Source organism: Dermatophagoides pteronyssinus, unplaced genomic scaffold (genome assembly GCF_027571235.1).
Source record: "Dermatophagoides pteronyssinus isolate colony J.1.1.1.1 unplaced genomic scaffold, Derpt_VIB-CSIC_2022.12 sq0050, whole genome shotgun sequence".
NCBI classification, from domain to species: domain Eukaryota; kingdom Metazoa; phylum Arthropoda; class Arachnida; order Sarcoptiformes; family Pyroglyphidae; genus Dermatophagoides; species Dermatophagoides pteronyssinus.
In genome coordinates, this window is record NW_027461573.1 from 120,827 (window position 1) to 138,183 (window position 17,357).

Here is a 17,357-nt window from a genome sequence, read left to right on the forward strand (position 1 = left end):
TTTAATGAATGAATCATTTGATGATCATTATTGATTGACAACTATACTGGGTTGATATTGATAATGGCGACAAAGAATGACGTTCATCATCAAAAAAAAAAGAAAAGTGGTAAAAATGAATCACGCCCGTGTAATATTGCGGCAATATCGAATTAGTCGTTCATCACCGAATCAATACCGACACAGACAGTGAAAGAGAGAGATAGACAGACAGACAGCTGTACAGTTGTACTGAAAAGATTGGTAATAGTAGTAGTAGAAGCATTGTTGACAATTGATAATTGTGGTTGGTGTGGTATGTTTCGTGTCATAGCAATCGAATACTGCTGCATTTGATGATGATGATGATGATGGTTATTTTGATATGATGATAATAATGATGATGATATTTTATTCGCTGTGTGTAATATCATTTATGGTAAAGTGAATCCAAAGCAAAACAAATTATTTTATCCACTGTTTTTTTTGTCTGTGCAAAATCTTACATTAATAATTTTTGGTTTTGTTGTTGATTACACATCCATTATAGCTTCTGGTCTTTTGGTAAAATCATCAATGCGGTGATATATTTCTTCCGTGTTCCGTACTATTTTTCTTTTCGTATTGAATCGAATGTTGTTTTTTGAGCATCAAATGAATGAATAGTTTTTTGTTTTCAATCAACGATTAATTCAAAACTAATAAACTGAATTAAATGTATGGATCATTGACGAATTAACAATCAATCGATTACATCATCAACATTACCATTTGTTTATTATAGTGATATTTGATTTTATAGGGATCATCAATCAATCAATCAATCATGCCATTATTCGGTAAATCAACGAAAAGTCCATTCGAATTGATAAAAAGTCTGCAAGAAGCATTGTTAGCGCTGGAAAAAGGTGATAAAAAAGCGGAAAAAGCACAGGAAGATATATCGAAAAATTTATTGCTCATCAAAAATATGTTATATGGTACGGGTGATACTGAACCACAAACCGATATTGGTGTTGCACAATTATCGCAAGAATTATATAATACAAATCTATTGTTACAATTGATTAATAATCTTAGCCGAATTGAATTTGAAGCAAAAAAAGATGTTGCACAAATATTCAATAATATATTACGGCGACAAATCGGTACCCGTTCACCAACCGTAGAGTATATGTGTACTAAATCGGATATATTGTTTACATTGATGCGTGGCTATGAAAAACATGATATTGCATTACATTGTGGTTCAATGTTACGTGAATGTTCACGTTATGAAGCATTAGCAAAAATAATGTTATATTCGAATGATTTTTATAATTTTTTTAATTATGTTGAAGTTTCAACATTTGACATTGCATCGGATGCCTTTTCAACATTCAAAGAATTGCTGACTAGACATAAAACATTATCGGCCGAATTTCTTGATACTAATTATGAACGTTTTTTTACCTGTTATGAAAAATTATTGAATTCAGAAAACTATGTAACAAAACGACAGTCATTAAAATTATTAGGTGAACTATTATTGGATCGTCATAATTTTACTATAATGACAAGATATATTAGTTCACAGGATAACCTTAAATTGATGATGACAATGCTAAAAAATCGTAGCCGTAATATACAATTTGAAGCATTTCATGTATTCAAAGTATTTGTTGCCAATCCGAATAAACCGAAACCTATTCTTGACATTCTTCTGCGTAATAAAGATAAACTTATTGATTTTCTAACGAAATTTCAAACCGATCGTGCCGATGATGAACAATTTAATGAAGAAAAAGCCTATCTTATTAAACAGATTCGTGATTTAAAACCGATTGAAGAATCAAATTAATTTTAATCGCTGGTTTGTTTTTTTTGTTTAATGTTTGGGTTAATTAACTATCGTATTACTTGTAGACGAAAATCGAATGTCATCATCATTTTTTTCATTCAATTCAATTCATTCATAATCCAGCCAAACTGAAGAAATGGATGGGTATAGGTTGTTTTTTTTTCTGGCCAACGAATCTGTTCTGTGCATTGTTTTTGCTAATTAATTAATATTATTTTTTTTTCATTATCATCCATCATCATCACATGTGCACACATTTATTATTATTATTGACACTGATCTGGGAGGTCATATTTGATTCTCACCCCATCACACTCCCCATATATATTCATTTACAACAATAAATTGCATGATAAACTTTGAACAACAACAACAACAAATTCAATTCTCAAACATTGTTAATTTTTTTTTTGTTTTTGATTGTCGGGAGAAAGGTGGTGATGGTAGAGATCAATTTAAAAAAAAGATGCATTTGATTAATTTAAAAAGAAAATTGATTAAAATAAAACGTCCTTTATGAACGGTTTTTTTGTGTGACATACACACGCGTGTTTTTTAATTTTGCGTTCGATTCTTGTTTGTTGATCGATCTTTTTCGCAAATTCAAAATGAATTCAAGCGATGATGATGATGATCAGGTTAACGATTATCAACAACAAAACAATGATGATGATTTACTAAGTGATGATAATGAAGAAGAAATTCTTGCCAGTGAAGATGATGATGATTCTGATGAAGAAGACGATGATGATGATGATGAATATGATGATCGTTTTAGTCGATTCCAAATTGAAAGAAAAAAAGATGAAATGGCTAGCGATCTTGAAGATGATGATGACGATGATGATAATGATAATGATGGTTTACCAGATGTAAAAGCATGGGGTCGAGATAAAAAATCATATTATCATACTGATTATATTGATAAAGATTATCGTAGTCAAAAACAACGTGATCAAGATCTAGCACAATATGAAGAAGAAGAAGCATTACAGATCCAAAAACGATTACTTGAATCGATTAGTGATCAAGATTTGGGCATCGATTTATTATTGGAAAATATTCGACCAAAATCGGAAAAATTATCCCCGACTATTGTTGAGCAGCAACAGCAACAAACTGTGGAATCAACGATCAAAACTTTGCCAATCGGCCTAACCAAAGAACAAAAATTGACCATTCTAAAACAAGAATCACCCGAATTAGACCTATTAAAAAATGATTTTGAAAATTATTGGAATGAAATTCGCAATAAACTTCAACCATTAGTATTCGAATTTGCTCAATCAAAAGATTCGAATCCACAGGCATTAAACATTCTTAAATTACGTTTGATTTTATTGACAAATTATTTGGCACATATTTCACTTTATTCATCAATGAAATGTAATTCAGCCGATCGACATTCAGTAAAAGATCATCCAATTATTAAACGTTTATTTACATATAAAAAATTAATTAAACAATTGGATGATTGGATTGAAATGAATGTAGAATTTACACGGCAAATTGAATTTGCATTAAATTCGATCAGAAATAAACGACCAATTCGATATATTCGGGAAGAAGACATCAAAACAATCGACGAACAACAACAAGATTCAATAGTCGATCAAAACATGGATTTCGAGTCGATTATGAATTTCATGGATGACTCGGAATCGGATGATGATGATTTGATGAAAAACGATACAACCGGAGAAGAAGAAGAAAAACGTGCCATCACCTATGAAATGGAAAAGAATAAAGGTCTAACACCGAAACGAAAACGTGAACAAAGAAATCCACGAGTAAAATATCGAAAGAAATATGAAAAAGCTGTCATCCGACGTAAAGGACAGGTACGATTACCACGGAAAGAATTACAAAAATATGGTGGTGAAATGACGGGTATTAATGTTCGATCAGTTAAAAGTGTTAAATTTAAATGATGATTATTTTCTTTTTACTTTTTTTCCAATAAAAATTTTTTTTTCGAATGAATTTTTTTTTGCTTATTTCGAACGATAGATGGCAGTAGTCGTTTTATTCGGTAAAATTTGTTGCCGTGTGGTTGAAAATCGTGTTTGTTTTTTGTTTATTTTTCAAAACAAAAACAAAACATTTTTTTACATCGAAAATGAATGAAATTCATCAATTGAATCAGCAATCGATCAGTTGTGATCAACAACAACAACAACGTGAAACATTCATACCGAATGTTCCGGATTATTATTGTTTTGTTGATGAAAATTTTCTTAGCGAAACATTTAGTGTTGATGGTTTTGTTCGCCGTAATAGTAAACGTGTACAATCATTGGAAATATTGAAAGAACATTTAAGTGCCTATCTAAAATTGCTCAAACAATCAATGGTTAATTTGATAAATGCTGATTATACTGAATTTGTTAATCTTTCGGCCAATTTGGTTAGTTTTGATAAATTAATCAAGAATATTAAAACACCGGTATTGAAATTTAAAAATGAAACCGATTTGGCTCGATCCAAAACAAATGAAACAATCACTTTGATTACGGCCAAACATGATCGATTGAAACAAATTCGTGAAAATAAACGTAAACTATCAATGATATTGGAAATTATTGATTATCTAGATCGAATCGAAACCAATCATGAACGAATTGAATCAAAAATTTCTGTATATCAAAACGATTTCGAAGCTAAACGATCAGAAATTTATCCCGGTTTAGGTGAAAATTCTACTTTAATCGCTCGATTGAATATCAATTTTGATTGTCTTTGGTCGTCGAATGAGACCACCAAAACCAATCAAACGTTTCTTCAAAATCTTCGAAATCGTTTTGAAAAAGTGACTCAACAATTCCATGAATATTTGGAAAATGAACTTTTATTTCTTATCAACACTGATCGATCGAAAGATGAACAAATCACCTTAAATATAAGCCTGGCTTTGGAACAAATATTTGCACTATATTTGATTGATGGTCAAAATCAAAAAGAATTAGAACGAGTGATTCGAACTCATATTGTACAACCTGGTTTTCAGGAGATAATTTCCAACAGCAATCAAGTGGCAACAATATTCAATCGAACAATCGATTTGATTGAAAACGAATGGTCATTATGGATCAATGTTTTGATCAATACAAAACAATTTGAATCATTTAAATTCAATTTAATTCAATCGATTATTTGGAATCCATTTGTTGATCTGTTTCTGATACGATCACCAATCTTATTGGATTTATCCGATCTAGATCAATTTGAACAAAATTATTTTCAAACATTCGAATTTGTTGAACAATTTGTTCGATTAACCTCACTGTCGGATCGGATGTTTCAATTTGAACAACAATCCAGCTTTAAACGTTTGAAATCAAAATTCAAGCTAAATGTTTATTTTCATATGAAATTACGACGATTATCTTCGGATATGGAAAATCGTTTCGATCAATTGGGTTATTCTATCAACGATAATTGTCAACAAAATCATCAATATCGAATGAATGTCACAAAAATGATTTATGATCATTTGATTGATTGTTGGCCAAAATCCAAAAATCAAAATAATATTGGTGATATGTTTATTTATTGTTGGAAATTATCGCTAAAAGTATTGTCTCGTTTTACCACCTGGATGGCTACAATTGATTTGGCAAAAATTATGGCCAATTTGAACAAATCATCAATGATAAATAATGATGGCGATACGAAACGATTAATTCGTCAAACATTGATTTATTTGATTTCGGATTCAAATTTATTCCTAAATGAAACCACAAAATTATTCACCGATTTGATTGAACCATTTTGGTTTTATTATTACCGTAACAGTTTAGTTCATCGATTATCCAATAATCATGAATCGATTTCAGAAGGTTCCCTTCGATGTTCATTCGATGAATTTATTACCAATTTTCGTACAAAAGCTATCGATAGAGTAATTTGGTTAATGCGTAATGAAATTGTTAACGAATGTAAAATTTGGTTGAATCAGGTGAATGATATACCACGATTATATCGACGAACAAATAAAGAAAAACCAAAAGAAGCATCTAACTATGTGGATAAATGTCTGCGACAATTGATTGATTGTATGGGAATGTTGGGCAACCATAATAATGATTCAACCAATACGATGATGATCAACACTAATCAATGTTTATTAGACATACTAAACGATCTAACTGTACATTATAAACATTTAACATTAGAAGTATTAACTTCAGTACAGAAAACTGAAGAAAGTTTGAAAAAATTAAAAAAACATAAAGGATTTAGTAACTCGACAATGGTGGCTTCCAATCAATCATCCAATATGTCTGATGATGATAAAATACGATTACAAATTTATTATGATGTAACAACATTGGGCAAACAGGTAAGTTTGGAAATATTATTTTCTCTTTTAATAATTCATTTGTTTTGTTTAATTTTCTAGTTGCAAGAAAAACTGGCCATAGATATTGATTCATTAAAATCATATAAAGAATTAATGGCCACAATAGAATCATTAAAATTATTGAAATAAAAAAAAATTCATAAATATATCACAATTTTGTGGTTATGATAATGGAATTTGTTTGTTTTTTTCGGAAGGTTAGTTGGTCATAATGGTCCAAATCCAAGTAGAATTTGTTCTCTTGGTTGATCATTCGAAGCTACCGATGCAATCGGACGACAATTTGGATTAAAAACTGAATATGCACTTAATTCACCGGGTGTTTTACGTCGTAAATTGATAATGATGAACAAAAGTAATGATATCATTAAGAATGGTGCACCAAATCCATAACGATTTGCTTGCCATTGACCAGTTGCATACAATGTTAAACATATTATCCAAAATGACCATTGACGCCAGGTTAATAGTCGAAATGTACTAAGAATAAGTGATCGAAATGAATCATCATTATCATCATCATCTTCATCATCGCCATCTTGAGCTTGATCCGGAAAGAATGGTAAATCTGGCCTATGATGTTCATTGTTATCATCATCATCATCCCAATCACGAAATTCGGCCCGATCATCATTATTGTTGTCGAATGCAAAATTTTCAAAAAGAACATTTGGATCATTCAATAATGGATCAATTTCATGTTCACGAGCTTCATTTGGTTGATGACGTGGATTTCGACGATTTCTTAGATTATTATTACCAGTTTCGAATCGAAAAACTTTAGCCATTTGTCGTCCAATTTTGATTCGATTACCACCAGCATTAGATTTCTTAACATCTTTGGAAACTTTTTCTTCCGATGGATTGTTTGTAACTTGGTTTTCAGCTTTACTTTGCATATATCGTTCATGAAGTAATTGACGAACATTTTTTATTTCACTTTGCTGTTCTAATTGTTGAATAGATGATTGAAACATTTCTAAACGTTCTTTTGGTGAAAGACTATTGTTGCTGTTATTGCTGCAACCATTATCGTTTTTAACATTATCGTTGGTCATTTTCAACGATTTTCGTCTAATATTTGATTTTTTCAAAAAAAAAACAAACCAAAACTTCTGCTTAAAAATACTACGTCGAAAATAAACACACACGGGTAAACACAAAAATATGGAATGGTAATCAGAGACATCTATGTTTGCGCAGATGAATCACAATGATGGTTTGAAAATTCATTCGATAATCCGCGACCTGTTAATGTTTTACGGTAAGGTAAAAAAAACAACTAAGATTAGTTTGTTTGAGCATCAAAAAATTAATCCCATCCAATTTTATTTCATTCCAAAATAAAAAACTTTCTGGAATCTTTGTATAAATAATTTTTTTGTTTTGACATTTTCATATAAATATCACAGGATCTGTTGATCATTGTTTTCTATCTAATTTTTTTTGGTTTGTGCTGTGACTCTATTCACCTGTTGTTGATGGTGATGGTGACTATTATTATCAACAATTTTCTTCAATTGTTCATTTTCTTTTCTTAATAATTCAATTTCGGCTAATAGTAATTCTTTTTGATTTAAAATTTGTTTCATTATTTCTTGTGTATCGTCGTTGTTGTTGTTATCAGATAATTTCGATGGCGATGATAAAAGCCGATCTTGTTCACGTACCAATTCAACAATATCGACAATCAAATTTCTTTCAAATATTTTTCGATGTTGTAATAATAATCGATTTGTCGATGGAATATCTATAATTTTAAAAAAGCAAAAAGGTTAATAATCATCATTCAATCAATCATTCAAAATTACCTTTAGACATTTTCAATGTTTCAACAATCCATTTATTTTCACGATTACGATTGATTGACATTTGTGGTATAGTGAATAATATCGGTGGTACACGTACTGAATGATCAACAATACAAAATTGAACATTTTCCATTAATATTGATAATGGTGCAACATTTTCCGTAATATTATCATTGAAAAAATCAACAATTAAATCGATTGTTTCTTTATTCAATGATTCGGATAAATCTTTAACATAAACACTGATTAATTCATCTTTTATCGATAATCCTTTACTATATGAATCAATACGTATGGTAATCTGATTGTTTTTTGTTTGATGTTGATCATCATTATCATTACCATTACCATTGTTAATGGTAACATTTGTTGATCTAGTTCGATTTTTATATCGATTCAAATAATCATCTTTAGATATGGATCGTAATTCATTCAATTCATCCAATTGACAATCAATAAAAACTTGTGATAGAAAACCTTTTGATGATTGTTGTATTAGATTAATATTTTTCATTCGTATTTGTAATGCATCAATTATAGTTCTATGTTTTTTCTTTTTCAAACAACATTTTCTCTTCATTTGATGATTCAAAGATGTTGATGGTGATGAATTATCATTCATTGTACTGGTTTGATTAGTCGATTCATCATTATCATCATTATTATTATCGATAGTAAAATCATTAAGATTTTCAAGAATATCAACAGCTTCTTCAACAGGTGCTGATTCATTAAGAATATCATCCAATAAATCAACATCACTACCATCACCACAAATACTACCATTAGCATTAATCATTGCAATCATTGATTGTTGATCACTATCATCAGCAGAATAATCACTTATTGTTGATAGTGTATCATCATTATCGGCTATAGCATAATGTATACGAATATTTGAACTATCAATAAATGATGGAAAGCTATTCTTTTTTGGTAGATTCGGAAAATTGGTAAATTTTGTTGAATCCATTATTATTGATGATGATGATGATTTGATTATTGTACTACCATTTAAATCAGATGATGATGATCTAGGCATCATTATGAATGATGTTTCATGATTATCATTCGATTCGATTGGTTGATTAGTTTCCAAATTATTATCAACATTATTTTCAATTTGTTGATCATTTTGTTGTTGTTGTTGACAATCAATTAATGATGCCGGATGATTATTATCAATTATTTCACCATTAATTGATTGGCTAGCTCGCAGATTATCATTATCCTCACCATCATTATCATTATCATCAGAAATTTCTTCATCCGTTTGTTTCAATAAAAGAAATATATTCACTTCAGGTAAATGTGTTACAATCGATGTATTTTTAAATATTGTCCGGATAATTTTCTCTTCCATATCAAATGTTGTATACGGTTGATGCTGTTCTTGTCTTGGTTGCTGCCCATCAATATTATAATTTTCACCAATCAATGTTTTTTGCTGTTGTAATCTTTGTATCATATATGTATCATAATTTAAAGTGGATGTAAATTCACCAAACATTTCAATCAAACGTATAAGAAACATAAATTGATCATGTGTTAGTTGTAAACAAATTGGTTCAGCAATTTTAGCCAAAATATTTACATCTAAATTATTGTTGTTTGAATTATTGCCATTCAGATTTGGCTCATCAGCCAAATCAATCCACAACGAAATATTCACCGGATCCAATAAAGTTTTACATTCATCCATACGGCTGGATTTTATATCAATCCAAATTGGTTCAATATTGATGACAAAAAAATCCAAATCCAAATTCATTCCATTATTATCATTATTAGATAAAAATAACCGGTCAATTTTTTCACGAAATTCGGATGATATTGATTGAAGGTCACAACCAAGCCATGGATAATTTAAATGTTCATAATAAAAATCAATATTACCAGTAAATTGTTTCATAAGATCATCTAATTTACGAAAATATTCACGGCTAATAAATGAATCACAATTATATAAGATAATTTTTGATATTTTCAATTCCAAACAATTATAACCACCGATATTTAATTGATCAGCATTCGATAATCGTATACTGATTGTTGGCATTAAACATTCTAAACGAATATTTGGTCGATCAGAATTTTGATTCTTGGCAACAGGAAATGCTTGCTGTAGTTTGATTAAAGCATTATGTAGATTGGCAAAAAATGAATTTATCCATAATATTGTTAATGGATCAAAACAAACACGAACCGGTGCAATCAAAACAAAAATATTCCTTTCGGGTAATGAAAAATTCAGCCGATCAAATGGTTCACAGAAAAAATAATTATTCATTTCCAGATAGATTGCCGGTATATTCCCAGGTAATGGTGATGAATTATCAAAGTAAATTAATTTTGATGGATCTGATGCGGTTGGATTATTTCTTGAAGCAGCGGCGGATGATGATGCAGTCGAATTTGTCGATACATGACCAATTGAATAATCACTAAGTCGTATGATAAGAACTTGTGAAATTAAATGTTGTTTAAGTGATTCAATATCAAAACGTGAACCTTCACGTTTAAATGCCGATTGTTGACGACGAAAAAATGCATTCAATTTATGTGTTATAAATGCTGAACGTTGTGGTGATGGATCCGAATAACGAAACCAATGTGAACGATCATCAGTCAATGTCGTTGTCGTTGATGATGATTTTTGTTGAAAACATCGATGATATGGATAAAGATCAATAAATAAACGATGAAATGACATTTGTAATGCACCACCATCTTTTAATTCGGGACATTGTGAACGTTCACTTTGTGGACCAAGATCATCCATTAAATGTACTTCAATTCGACGAATAATAATATGATGTGATGTTTCATGCAAATCATATTGATTAAATAATAAACTAATTGAATTTGATAGATTCATAGCCATTGATTTTTGACCAACATTATTCAAATTATTCGAATTGGTCATCCAATCCATCATTTTATTTTTATTCATTCCCATCATCGATGTCGATGTTGATGTTCCATTTGGTATTTCGTTTGCCGTTGTTGGTGAATTATCAAATTTTTTTGTTCTTGGTGCACGTTTAATTAGATCACCAAGATAATCGGCAAAATGTAATGCCGAAAGTAATTGTGAATCAGTTAAAACCCATAAAAGATCATCAAATATTAACATTATTCGGGCTGCTTCAACCGAACAATCTGATAATCGTTTTTTCAATGATATTCTACATGATGCCTGGTTTGCAATCAAACGTAATGGTGCCTGTCCGATAGCCTGTTTGGATTCAGATTGTGCAACAAAACGTAATGTTTGCCATTCAATATGTTTGAATATCAATACTTTTCCACGTTGTTGATCACGTATACGTGTTTTTGATAAATCATTAACTTTTTTCCATAAACAATTTCGACTTTCAATCTGGATTCGTGTAAGCTATATTTTTGAATTACACAAATTATGGTAAAAAATTATCAACAAATCAAATCAAATCAATAAACAAAAAAACAAACCTCAAACGAAGCACTAAAAATTTTCGATGTTAATTGTATTAAAACGGAATTGATTGATAATGTAATACCATCGATAACTTTTTGTGTAAAACCATAGCTACCCATATCTTGATTTAATGATGAAAATCTTGTTGATCCATTATTACCATCAGTATTATTATCATTACGATAATCATCACAAGTACAAACATCGATAATTACTTCATCAAGTAATATAAATATTGGTATAGTTTTCAATTTCATCCATTGTATCTATAGATAGATCAGATAAGATAGATAATCGAATGTTTTGTAAAATTTCGAATGTTTATGATTCGAATTCTTAACATTCGAATTCGAATGTTTTTTGATTACAAACCTTTATTGATGCATAATTACAATAGGCACGTGTTAATGACATCCAAACAGGTAATTCTAATAATTGCATTAAAATATTTTCATCCAATTCAATATTGGTTACTTCACATGAACCTTTTATTGCACTTAATTGTAATTTATCTGGTGATAGATTTTTTGTAAATCTTTTTTTTAATAAAAGATAAAAAAGATGAAGATGATTTTACAACAACAAAAAAAACTCCCCGAAAATAAACTTACTTGGATAAATGTTTAAGAATTTGATTTTTGATTAATGATGCCATCGTTTTCGAATAAAATAAATAAAATTGAAGTCAAAAATTTTAAATTAATTTCAAGATAGATCAAAATGGTTAGATTGAAAACCCGAAATTCATCATATAACAGCTGTGAAAAAAAACAGTGTAGAATTTTTTGTTGTTTTGAATTGACAAATTGTCAATCAAAAATGATGAAAAAAATTAAAATTTTAAAACAAAAAAAAACATTATCAACAACAGTGGCTCGTTGCTCTAACAACAAAACAAAACATCATTTTTAAATCATCATCAAAAAACAAATAAGGAAATTTTCAACCGAAAAATATTATCATAAATTTTATTGTTTTGTTTTGTTGATGTTATCTTCTTTTTGATGAAATCTCAATCAAAAAAGAGAAATTTTTTTTGATGAAAAAACCAATATTTTCCTTTGGCCATATGAGCACAGTGTTATACGCACACTTTTTATGGAAAAACAAAACAAACACAAAAACACGTTGTATATGAATGGATCCATCGTTTTTTTTTTGGTGATAATTGTCAATTGGATTTGATAACGTTCGAAACCAAAAGAAAAAATGCCCACCAAAAATTGTAATATCGATGATGTTGATGAGAAAAAAGAAGATTCTTCATGGCCAGAAAATGGTTACGCTAATCATCCACAAAACGGGGTAAATTCGAATGATGAAGAAGATGATGATGATTTATTTGAAGATGATGTATGGAATAATTTGTCCAACGAAAATCATGATGATAATCAACAAAATGGTTTCCACCAAGATAATGTTGTCGATGATAATGAAATTAATAGTAATGAATATATTCTACTAAGTCAAGATGAAAATGTTGCTGTCACTAATAATAATAATGGTCAACGACAACAATATTATCGTCATGATTATCAGGTGGAATGGTTGGAAACGAATGAACAATTATTTTTTGGATCATCATCATCATCAACCGCCGCAACAAACGACCACGAACCTGTAGCGTCTCAGAACGCTGAACCTGAAAATGATTCCATCGAATCGAACCAAAATTCCGCAATAACAACAACGACAAGTATCATCAACAATGCCGACAACAACAACCAGGAAAATAATGATAAAGATGATAACAATGATGATGAAAAAATTGATGTCGATACAATACGTAACTTGATGGCCAATTTTCAATTACCCGATAATCATTATCCAGATTGGGCACGTAATCTACCAGAAAATGAATGGCAACAAAATTTACGACAAAGATTATCAGATAAGAAATGAATTTTTTTTATTATTCATAAATCATTATTTTAAAAAAAATGTTGAAAAAAGAAATTTTGAAATTGAACGGAGTTTTTTCGCATTCCAAAATCATATCCTAAGATGCTTGCAAAAATCCTTGCAATTCATCTTTAGTCATCATATGATAACCATGTTCACGTGTAATTTTAGCTACTTCAATATTTGTTGAACTTAATTTTTCTTCCATAACTTGTTTAAGAATTTTCATTACCGATTTGATTGCTTCATCGATTGTTATTGACTTTTGTTGTTTTTAAAAAGAATAAAAATAAATAAAATTTATCGAAATAAAAAACAAAAAACTTACTTTATTATAAGATTCTTGTAATGCTTGTTGTGCACCTTCACAACCTGAACCAATAGCTTTTGCATCACATGATACATATGTACCGGATGGATCCATAAAATATAATGATGGTCCATTTTCATCAACACCTGCAAACAAAATAGCCAAACCAAATGGACGACTCATAGCACTACCTTCACTATCACTATCACCAAATTGAATAGCCAGATTTGCAACAGCTTGTGTACAACTTTCAACAGTCATTTTTTCATTATAAAGAAACCAATGTTGTTGTGTTTCAACACGTGCACGATCAACCATAGTACGTGCATCGGCCATCAATCCCGAACAAGCACATGCCAAATAATTATCAATTTCGGATATTTTTTCCGTTGCCGATACATCCATTAATGGTGATGTAATACGTTTTTCTACAGCCAATATAACACCATCTGAACATTTAACAGCAATGGCTGTTGATCCAAGCTATTTTAAAAAATGAAAAAATTCATCAAAAATCAACCCGGTGACAATCGAATCAAACTGACCTTTATTGCTTCGATAGCATATTCCACCTGGAAAAGACGACCTTCAGGTGAAAATGTATTAACACCACGATCATATTCCGATCTTGTCATAAACATTTTTGCTGTTTTTGTTAATTGAATTTCGGGTAAAATGAAAAAATTTTCAAAAAATTTTTAATTTTGAAAGAACAACGTTTTTTCTGTCGAGTCATGAAATATTGACATGAATGAAAAATATCATTCTTTTTTTCTGGGACCATTCATATACAATGTTTTCGAATGTTTTTACAAATTAACAACAACAACAACAACAAACGCTCATTGTAAATTTCGAAGTTTTTTAAAACTTTTTAAACTTTAAACTTTTAAAACTTTAAAAAAACAATCATGGTTTGTAATAAATGTCAGAAAAAATTGGGTAAAATTATAACACCAGATGTATGGAAATCTGGTGCACGTAATACTACCGGTATGTTATTCATTTGCATCATCGAAAAATTTCATTTTAATCAAAATTTTTTTTACATTTTAAAAGAAAGTGGTGGCCGTTCAATCAATGAAAATAAAGCATTGACATCCAGGAAAAATCGTTTTCAACCATATCAAAAATTTGAAACCTGTAAAATATGTAAACAAAAAGTTCATCAAGCTGGTTCACATTATTGTCAATGTAAGTCATTTTTTTGATTTTCGAAAATTCAACAAAAAATATCGATCATATCGATATTTCAATTTCGATATTTCAAACAAAAGGCACTATTTGATAATCTACTTCCTTTTCTTTTTCCCCTTTTTTTTCAATAAATAAATATAGCATGTGCATATAAAAAAGGAATCTGTGCAATGTGTGGATCAAAAATTTATGATACAAAAAGCTATTGTCAATCAAGTGTTTAATGATCGTCGTTTTAGTTTTGGACATGGGATAGAATTTCATTTTTTTCAGAATTTTTCATCAATTAATTTTGTAAAATATTTCATTTTTTCTTTTGGAAAACAAAAACGTCATCAGCAAGCATCAGCAAACGAAATTTTTTCTTGGTTTGTTTAAAAACGAAATAAAAATCATTCGCATCAATCGTTCATCATCGTCATTTCAATGAAATCATCAGCAACAACTTGAAAAAACAGCAACCCTTTCCTCTCCTTTTTTCCTCTCTGCTTGTTGTGAATTTGGATTATAAAATCTAATTAGAATTACATCAATTATAATCCAATTGTTATAAATTATAATCATAAAAATAGATTTTTATTATTATTATAAATCATCCCAAAATTTTCCTATCCAATATTAATCTTCCAACAACAACATAAAAAAATGTCAACCACCAATGTTAATGAAGATTATTTTCCAGTAAAACGGCCATTATTTCGTCCACCATTATCAGTTCAACGTTATCAATATGTTTGTAATCTAATTCGACGTATGTCAGAACATCATAATCAACAACAACAGCAACAATCAATTGAATCATCATCGTTTAAAATTGAATCAGTAGCCGATCTTGGTTCGGGTCATTGTCGTTTAGCATGGTATCTAAAACAATTACAATTTTTACGTTATATTCGTTGTTTAGATTTGAATGAAAATTGTTTTGAAGGTAATACATATGTTGTACCATCAACTGAAGAACGTTTTACAAATCGTTTAAAACCATTACAAATTGAATTATATCAAGGTGATGTTCGAAAATATGATTCACGTTTTCGTCATGTTGATATTGTTACCTGTATTGAATTGATTGAACATTTACCATCGGATACATTAGATTCATTTGTAATGAATGTTTTTCAATTTATTCAACCACATTATTGTATAATAACAACACCAAATTTTGATTATAATGATCTTTGTCGTTTAAATAATAATGGTTATAATGATCAACAACAACAACAATCACGTGATCATTATCATAATCCATTATATCGTGATAGTGATCATTATTTTGAATTTACACGTGATGAATTTAAACAATGGTGTAATCAGATTAAAGAAAAATATCCTTGCTATACATATCGTTTATCTGGTGTTGGTCGTTTACGATCATTGGATCCAGATATGAATCTTGGTTATGCAACACAAATTGCTATTTTTCAACGAACAACAACTAATAATATTGTTGATGATGGTGATAATGGTGATGGACAACAACAACAATCGAAATCGATAGAATCGATACAAAATTATCAACATATTCGAACACATTATTTTGGTCAATTATGGAGCCGTTCAAATCATCGTTTTTCTTGAAATCGAAATTGAAGTTAGCACGCAAATTTGAGAGTGTTGTTTATTAAACGCTTACATAACACTTTATTTTAGTTCTAAAAGAACTTTTTTTTTTTTTTGATTAATAAAAATATGAATGTTGTGTCTATGTTATAACTTAAATGTTCTATTATTCGAATATCTTTTAGAACTATTTATATTTATAATAACTAAATATCATAATAATGATTTAATTGTTGTTTAGAATTCAATGTGTTAAGTTCTTTTCTTAGTAAAATCTTAACAATGAATAAGTTGAAAATTAGTTGAGATTTAGTTTGAAGATTGATTTGATATTTCATTTCTACTGTTTCTTCCGTGTAAAATTAAATATGCTTTTGTGAGATCTTCCCAAGACAGAGGAAGAATCGATTCTTTTTCTGCAAGACAAGAATATTTTGCCTAAATCCAAAATTTGTTCGAAAGGCCATGAAATGAGATTGTATATAAAGGTATTTGCTTGAATTCTATAACGAGTGTAATCACAGATTAATGTAATCCAATTCGAGGATTAGATTATATTAACAATCATTCTTGATTAACATAAATCAAGAGTTACTTTCATGCTCTAACCTTCAACCCAGTTTTATTATTAATATTAAAGTTATTGTATTATTTTATTATTATTGTGTTTTAATTTTAAGTTTTTTATAATAAGGAAAAGAATTTGCTTGGATATGCAATATGAAAGGAGTGCAATCAACAGATCGGCGGTATGCGAAAAGACACGTGGTTCGAGGACAGTAGGATATCGTTTTGCACGTTCGAATTTTATATTCATCTTATTGCCTGGTACGAAGAATGGATTATTTTGGACAATTATGGAGCCGTTCATCAAATCATCGTTTATCTTGAAATTGAATTATTTTTTTTTAAATAAAAAAAATCAATGTTATTTA

The 17,357-nt window shown here is 29.4% G+C and overlaps 9 protein-coding genes across 9 annotated transcripts; 6 read left to right on the plus strand and 3 right to left on the minus strand.

Annotated features, from left to right (window-relative positions):
- Positions 1-346: 346 nt before the first annotated feature.
- Mo25 (calcium binding protein Mo25) lies at positions 347-2,356 on the plus strand. Its single transcript, XM_027338315.2, has one exon. The coding sequence runs from the start codon at positions 806-808 to the stop codon at positions 1,817-1,819; it is 1,014 nt and encodes a 337-aa protein (XP_027194116.2). The 5' UTR covers positions 347-805; the 3' UTR covers positions 1,820-2,356.
- Positions 2,311-3,798, plus strand: LOC113788838 (something about silencing protein 10-like). Its single transcript, XM_027338298.2, has one exon. The coding sequence runs from the start codon at positions 2,428-2,430 to the stop codon at positions 3,748-3,750; it is 1,323 nt and encodes a 440-aa protein (XP_027194099.2). The 5' UTR covers positions 2,311-2,427; the 3' UTR covers positions 3,751-3,798.
- Positions 3,799-3,852: 54 nt separating this feature from the next.
- Cog2 (conserved oligomeric Golgi complex subunit 2) lies at positions 3,853-6,330 on the plus strand. The gene is made up of 2 exons (XM_027338296.2): positions 3,853-6,161; positions 6,222-6,330. The coding sequence occupies exons 1-2, from the start codon at positions 3,939-3,941 to the stop codon at positions 6,309-6,311; spliced, it is 2,313 nt and encodes a 770-aa protein (XP_027194097.2). The 5' UTR covers positions 3,853-3,938; the 3' UTR covers positions 6,312-6,330.
- On the minus strand, positions 6,163-7,240 carry Saysd1 (SAYSVFN motif domain containing 1). Its single transcript, XM_027338297.2, has one exon. It carries the CDS (start codon positions 7,238-7,240, stop codon positions 6,389-6,391), a length of 852 nt encoding a protein of 283 aa, XP_027194098.2. The 3' UTR covers positions 6,163-6,388.
- Positions 7,241-7,494: 254 nt separating this feature from the next.
- Positions 7,495-12,459, minus strand: LOC113788845 (uncharacterized). The gene is made up of 5 exons (XM_027338306.2): positions 12,065-12,459; positions 11,826-11,988; positions 11,468-11,719; positions 7,994-11,390; positions 7,495-7,932 (listed from the first exon to the last, which is right to left on the minus strand). The coding sequence occupies exons 1-5, from the start codon at positions 12,106-12,108 to the stop codon at positions 7,619-7,621; spliced, it is 4,170 nt and encodes a 1,389-aa protein (XP_027194107.2). The 5' UTR covers positions 12,109-12,459; the 3' UTR covers positions 7,495-7,618.
- A 91-nt stretch (positions 12,460-12,550) lies between these two features.
- LOC142646087 (uncharacterized) lies at positions 12,551-13,382 on the plus strand. Its single transcript, XM_075824135.1, has one exon. It carries the CDS (start codon positions 12,663-12,665, stop codon positions 13,353-13,355), a length of 693 nt encoding a protein of 230 aa, XP_075680250.1. The 5' UTR covers positions 12,551-12,662; the 3' UTR covers positions 13,356-13,382.
- Prosalpha5 (proteasome alpha5 subunit) lies at positions 13,338-14,421 on the minus strand. The gene is made up of 3 exons (XM_027338310.2): positions 14,211-14,421; positions 13,684-14,148; positions 13,338-13,617 (listed from the first exon to the last, which is right to left on the minus strand). The coding sequence occupies exons 1-3, from the start codon at positions 14,304-14,306 to the stop codon at positions 13,453-13,455; spliced, it is 726 nt and encodes a 241-aa protein (XP_027194111.1). The 5' UTR covers positions 14,307-14,421; the 3' UTR covers positions 13,338-13,452.
- A 49-nt stretch (positions 14,422-14,470) lies between these two features.
- Positions 14,471-15,267, plus strand: LOC113788850 (cysteine-rich PDZ-binding protein). Its single transcript, XM_027338311.2, has 3 exons — positions 14,471-14,658; positions 14,725-14,859; positions 15,004-15,267. The coding sequence occupies exons 1-3, from the start codon at positions 14,577-14,579 to the stop codon at positions 15,084-15,086; spliced, it is 300 nt and encodes a 99-aa protein (XP_027194112.1). The 5' UTR covers positions 14,471-14,576; the 3' UTR covers positions 15,087-15,267.
- Positions 15,268-15,368: 101 nt separating this feature from the next.
- Hen1 (Hen1 methyltransferase) lies at positions 15,369-17,254 on the plus strand. Its single transcript, XM_075824134.1, has 2 exons — positions 15,369-16,453; positions 17,117-17,254. Exon 1 carries the CDS (start codon positions 15,508-15,510, stop codon positions 16,438-16,440), a length of 933 nt encoding a protein of 310 aa, XP_075680249.1. The 5' UTR covers positions 15,369-15,507; the 3' UTR covers positions 16,441-16,453; positions 17,117-17,254.
- Positions 17,255-17,357: the final 103 nt, after the last annotated feature.

Bases quoted from the DNA above. Each gene is read 5' to 3' on its own strand.
- Mo25 (XM_027338315.2), top strand. From the start codon at position 806: ATGCCATTATTCGGTAAATCAACGAAAAGTCCATTCGAATTGATAAAA.
- LOC113788838 (XM_027338298.2), top strand. From the start codon at position 2,428: ATGAATTCAAGCGATGATGATGATGATCAGGTTAACGATTATCAACAA.
- Cog2 (XM_027338296.2), top strand. From the start codon at position 3,939: ATGAATGAAATTCATCAATTGAATCAGCAATCGATCAGTTGTGATCAA. The intron at 6,162-6,221 runs GTAAGTTTGGAA...TTAATTTTCTAG, and splicing joins TAACAACATTGGGCAAACAG to TTGCAAGAAAAACTGGCCAT.
- Saysd1 (XM_027338297.2), bottom strand. From the start codon at position 7,240: ATGACCAACGATAATGTTAAAAACGATAATGGTTGCAGCAATAACAGC.
- LOC113788845 (XM_027338306.2), bottom strand. From the start codon at position 12,108: ATGGCATCATTAATCAAAAATCAAATTCTTAAACATTTATCCAA. The intron at 11,989-12,064 runs GTAAGTTTATTT...ATTAAAAAAAAG, and splicing joins ATTCTTAAACATTTATCCAA to ATTTACAAAAAATCTATCAC. The intron at 7,933-7,993 runs GTAATTTTGAAT...TTAAAATTATAG, and splicing joins AACATTGAAAATGTCTAAAG to ATATTCCATCGACAAATCGA.
- LOC142646087 (XM_075824135.1), top strand. From the start codon at position 12,663: ATGCCCACCAAAAATTGTAATATCGATGATGTTGATGAGAAAAAAGAA.
- Prosalpha5 (XM_027338310.2), bottom strand. From the start codon at position 14,306: ATGTTTATGACAAGATCGGAATATGATCGTGGTGTTAATACATTTTCA. The intron at 14,149-14,210 runs GTCAGTTTGATT...TTTTTAAAATAG, and splicing joins ATGCTATCGAAGCAATAAAG to CTTGGATCAACAGCCATTGC. The intron at 13,618-13,683 runs GTAAGTTTTTTG...AAACAACAAAAG, and splicing joins TACAAGAATCTTATAATAAA to TCAATAACAATCGATGAAGC.
- LOC113788850 (XM_027338311.2), top strand. From the start codon at position 14,577: ATGGTTTGTAATAAATGTCAGAAAAAATTGGGTAAAATTATAACACCA. The intron at 14,659-14,724 runs GTATGTTATTCA...ACATTTTAAAAG, and splicing joins TGGTGCACGTAATACTACCG to AAAGTGGTGGCCGTTCAATC. The intron at 14,860-15,003 runs GTAAGTCATTTT...AAATAAATATAG, and splicing joins TGGTTCACATTATTGTCAAT to CATGTGCATATAAAAAAGGA.
- Hen1 (XM_075824134.1), top strand. From the start codon at position 15,508: ATGTCAACCACCAATGTTAATGAAGATTATTTTCCAGTAAAACGGCCA.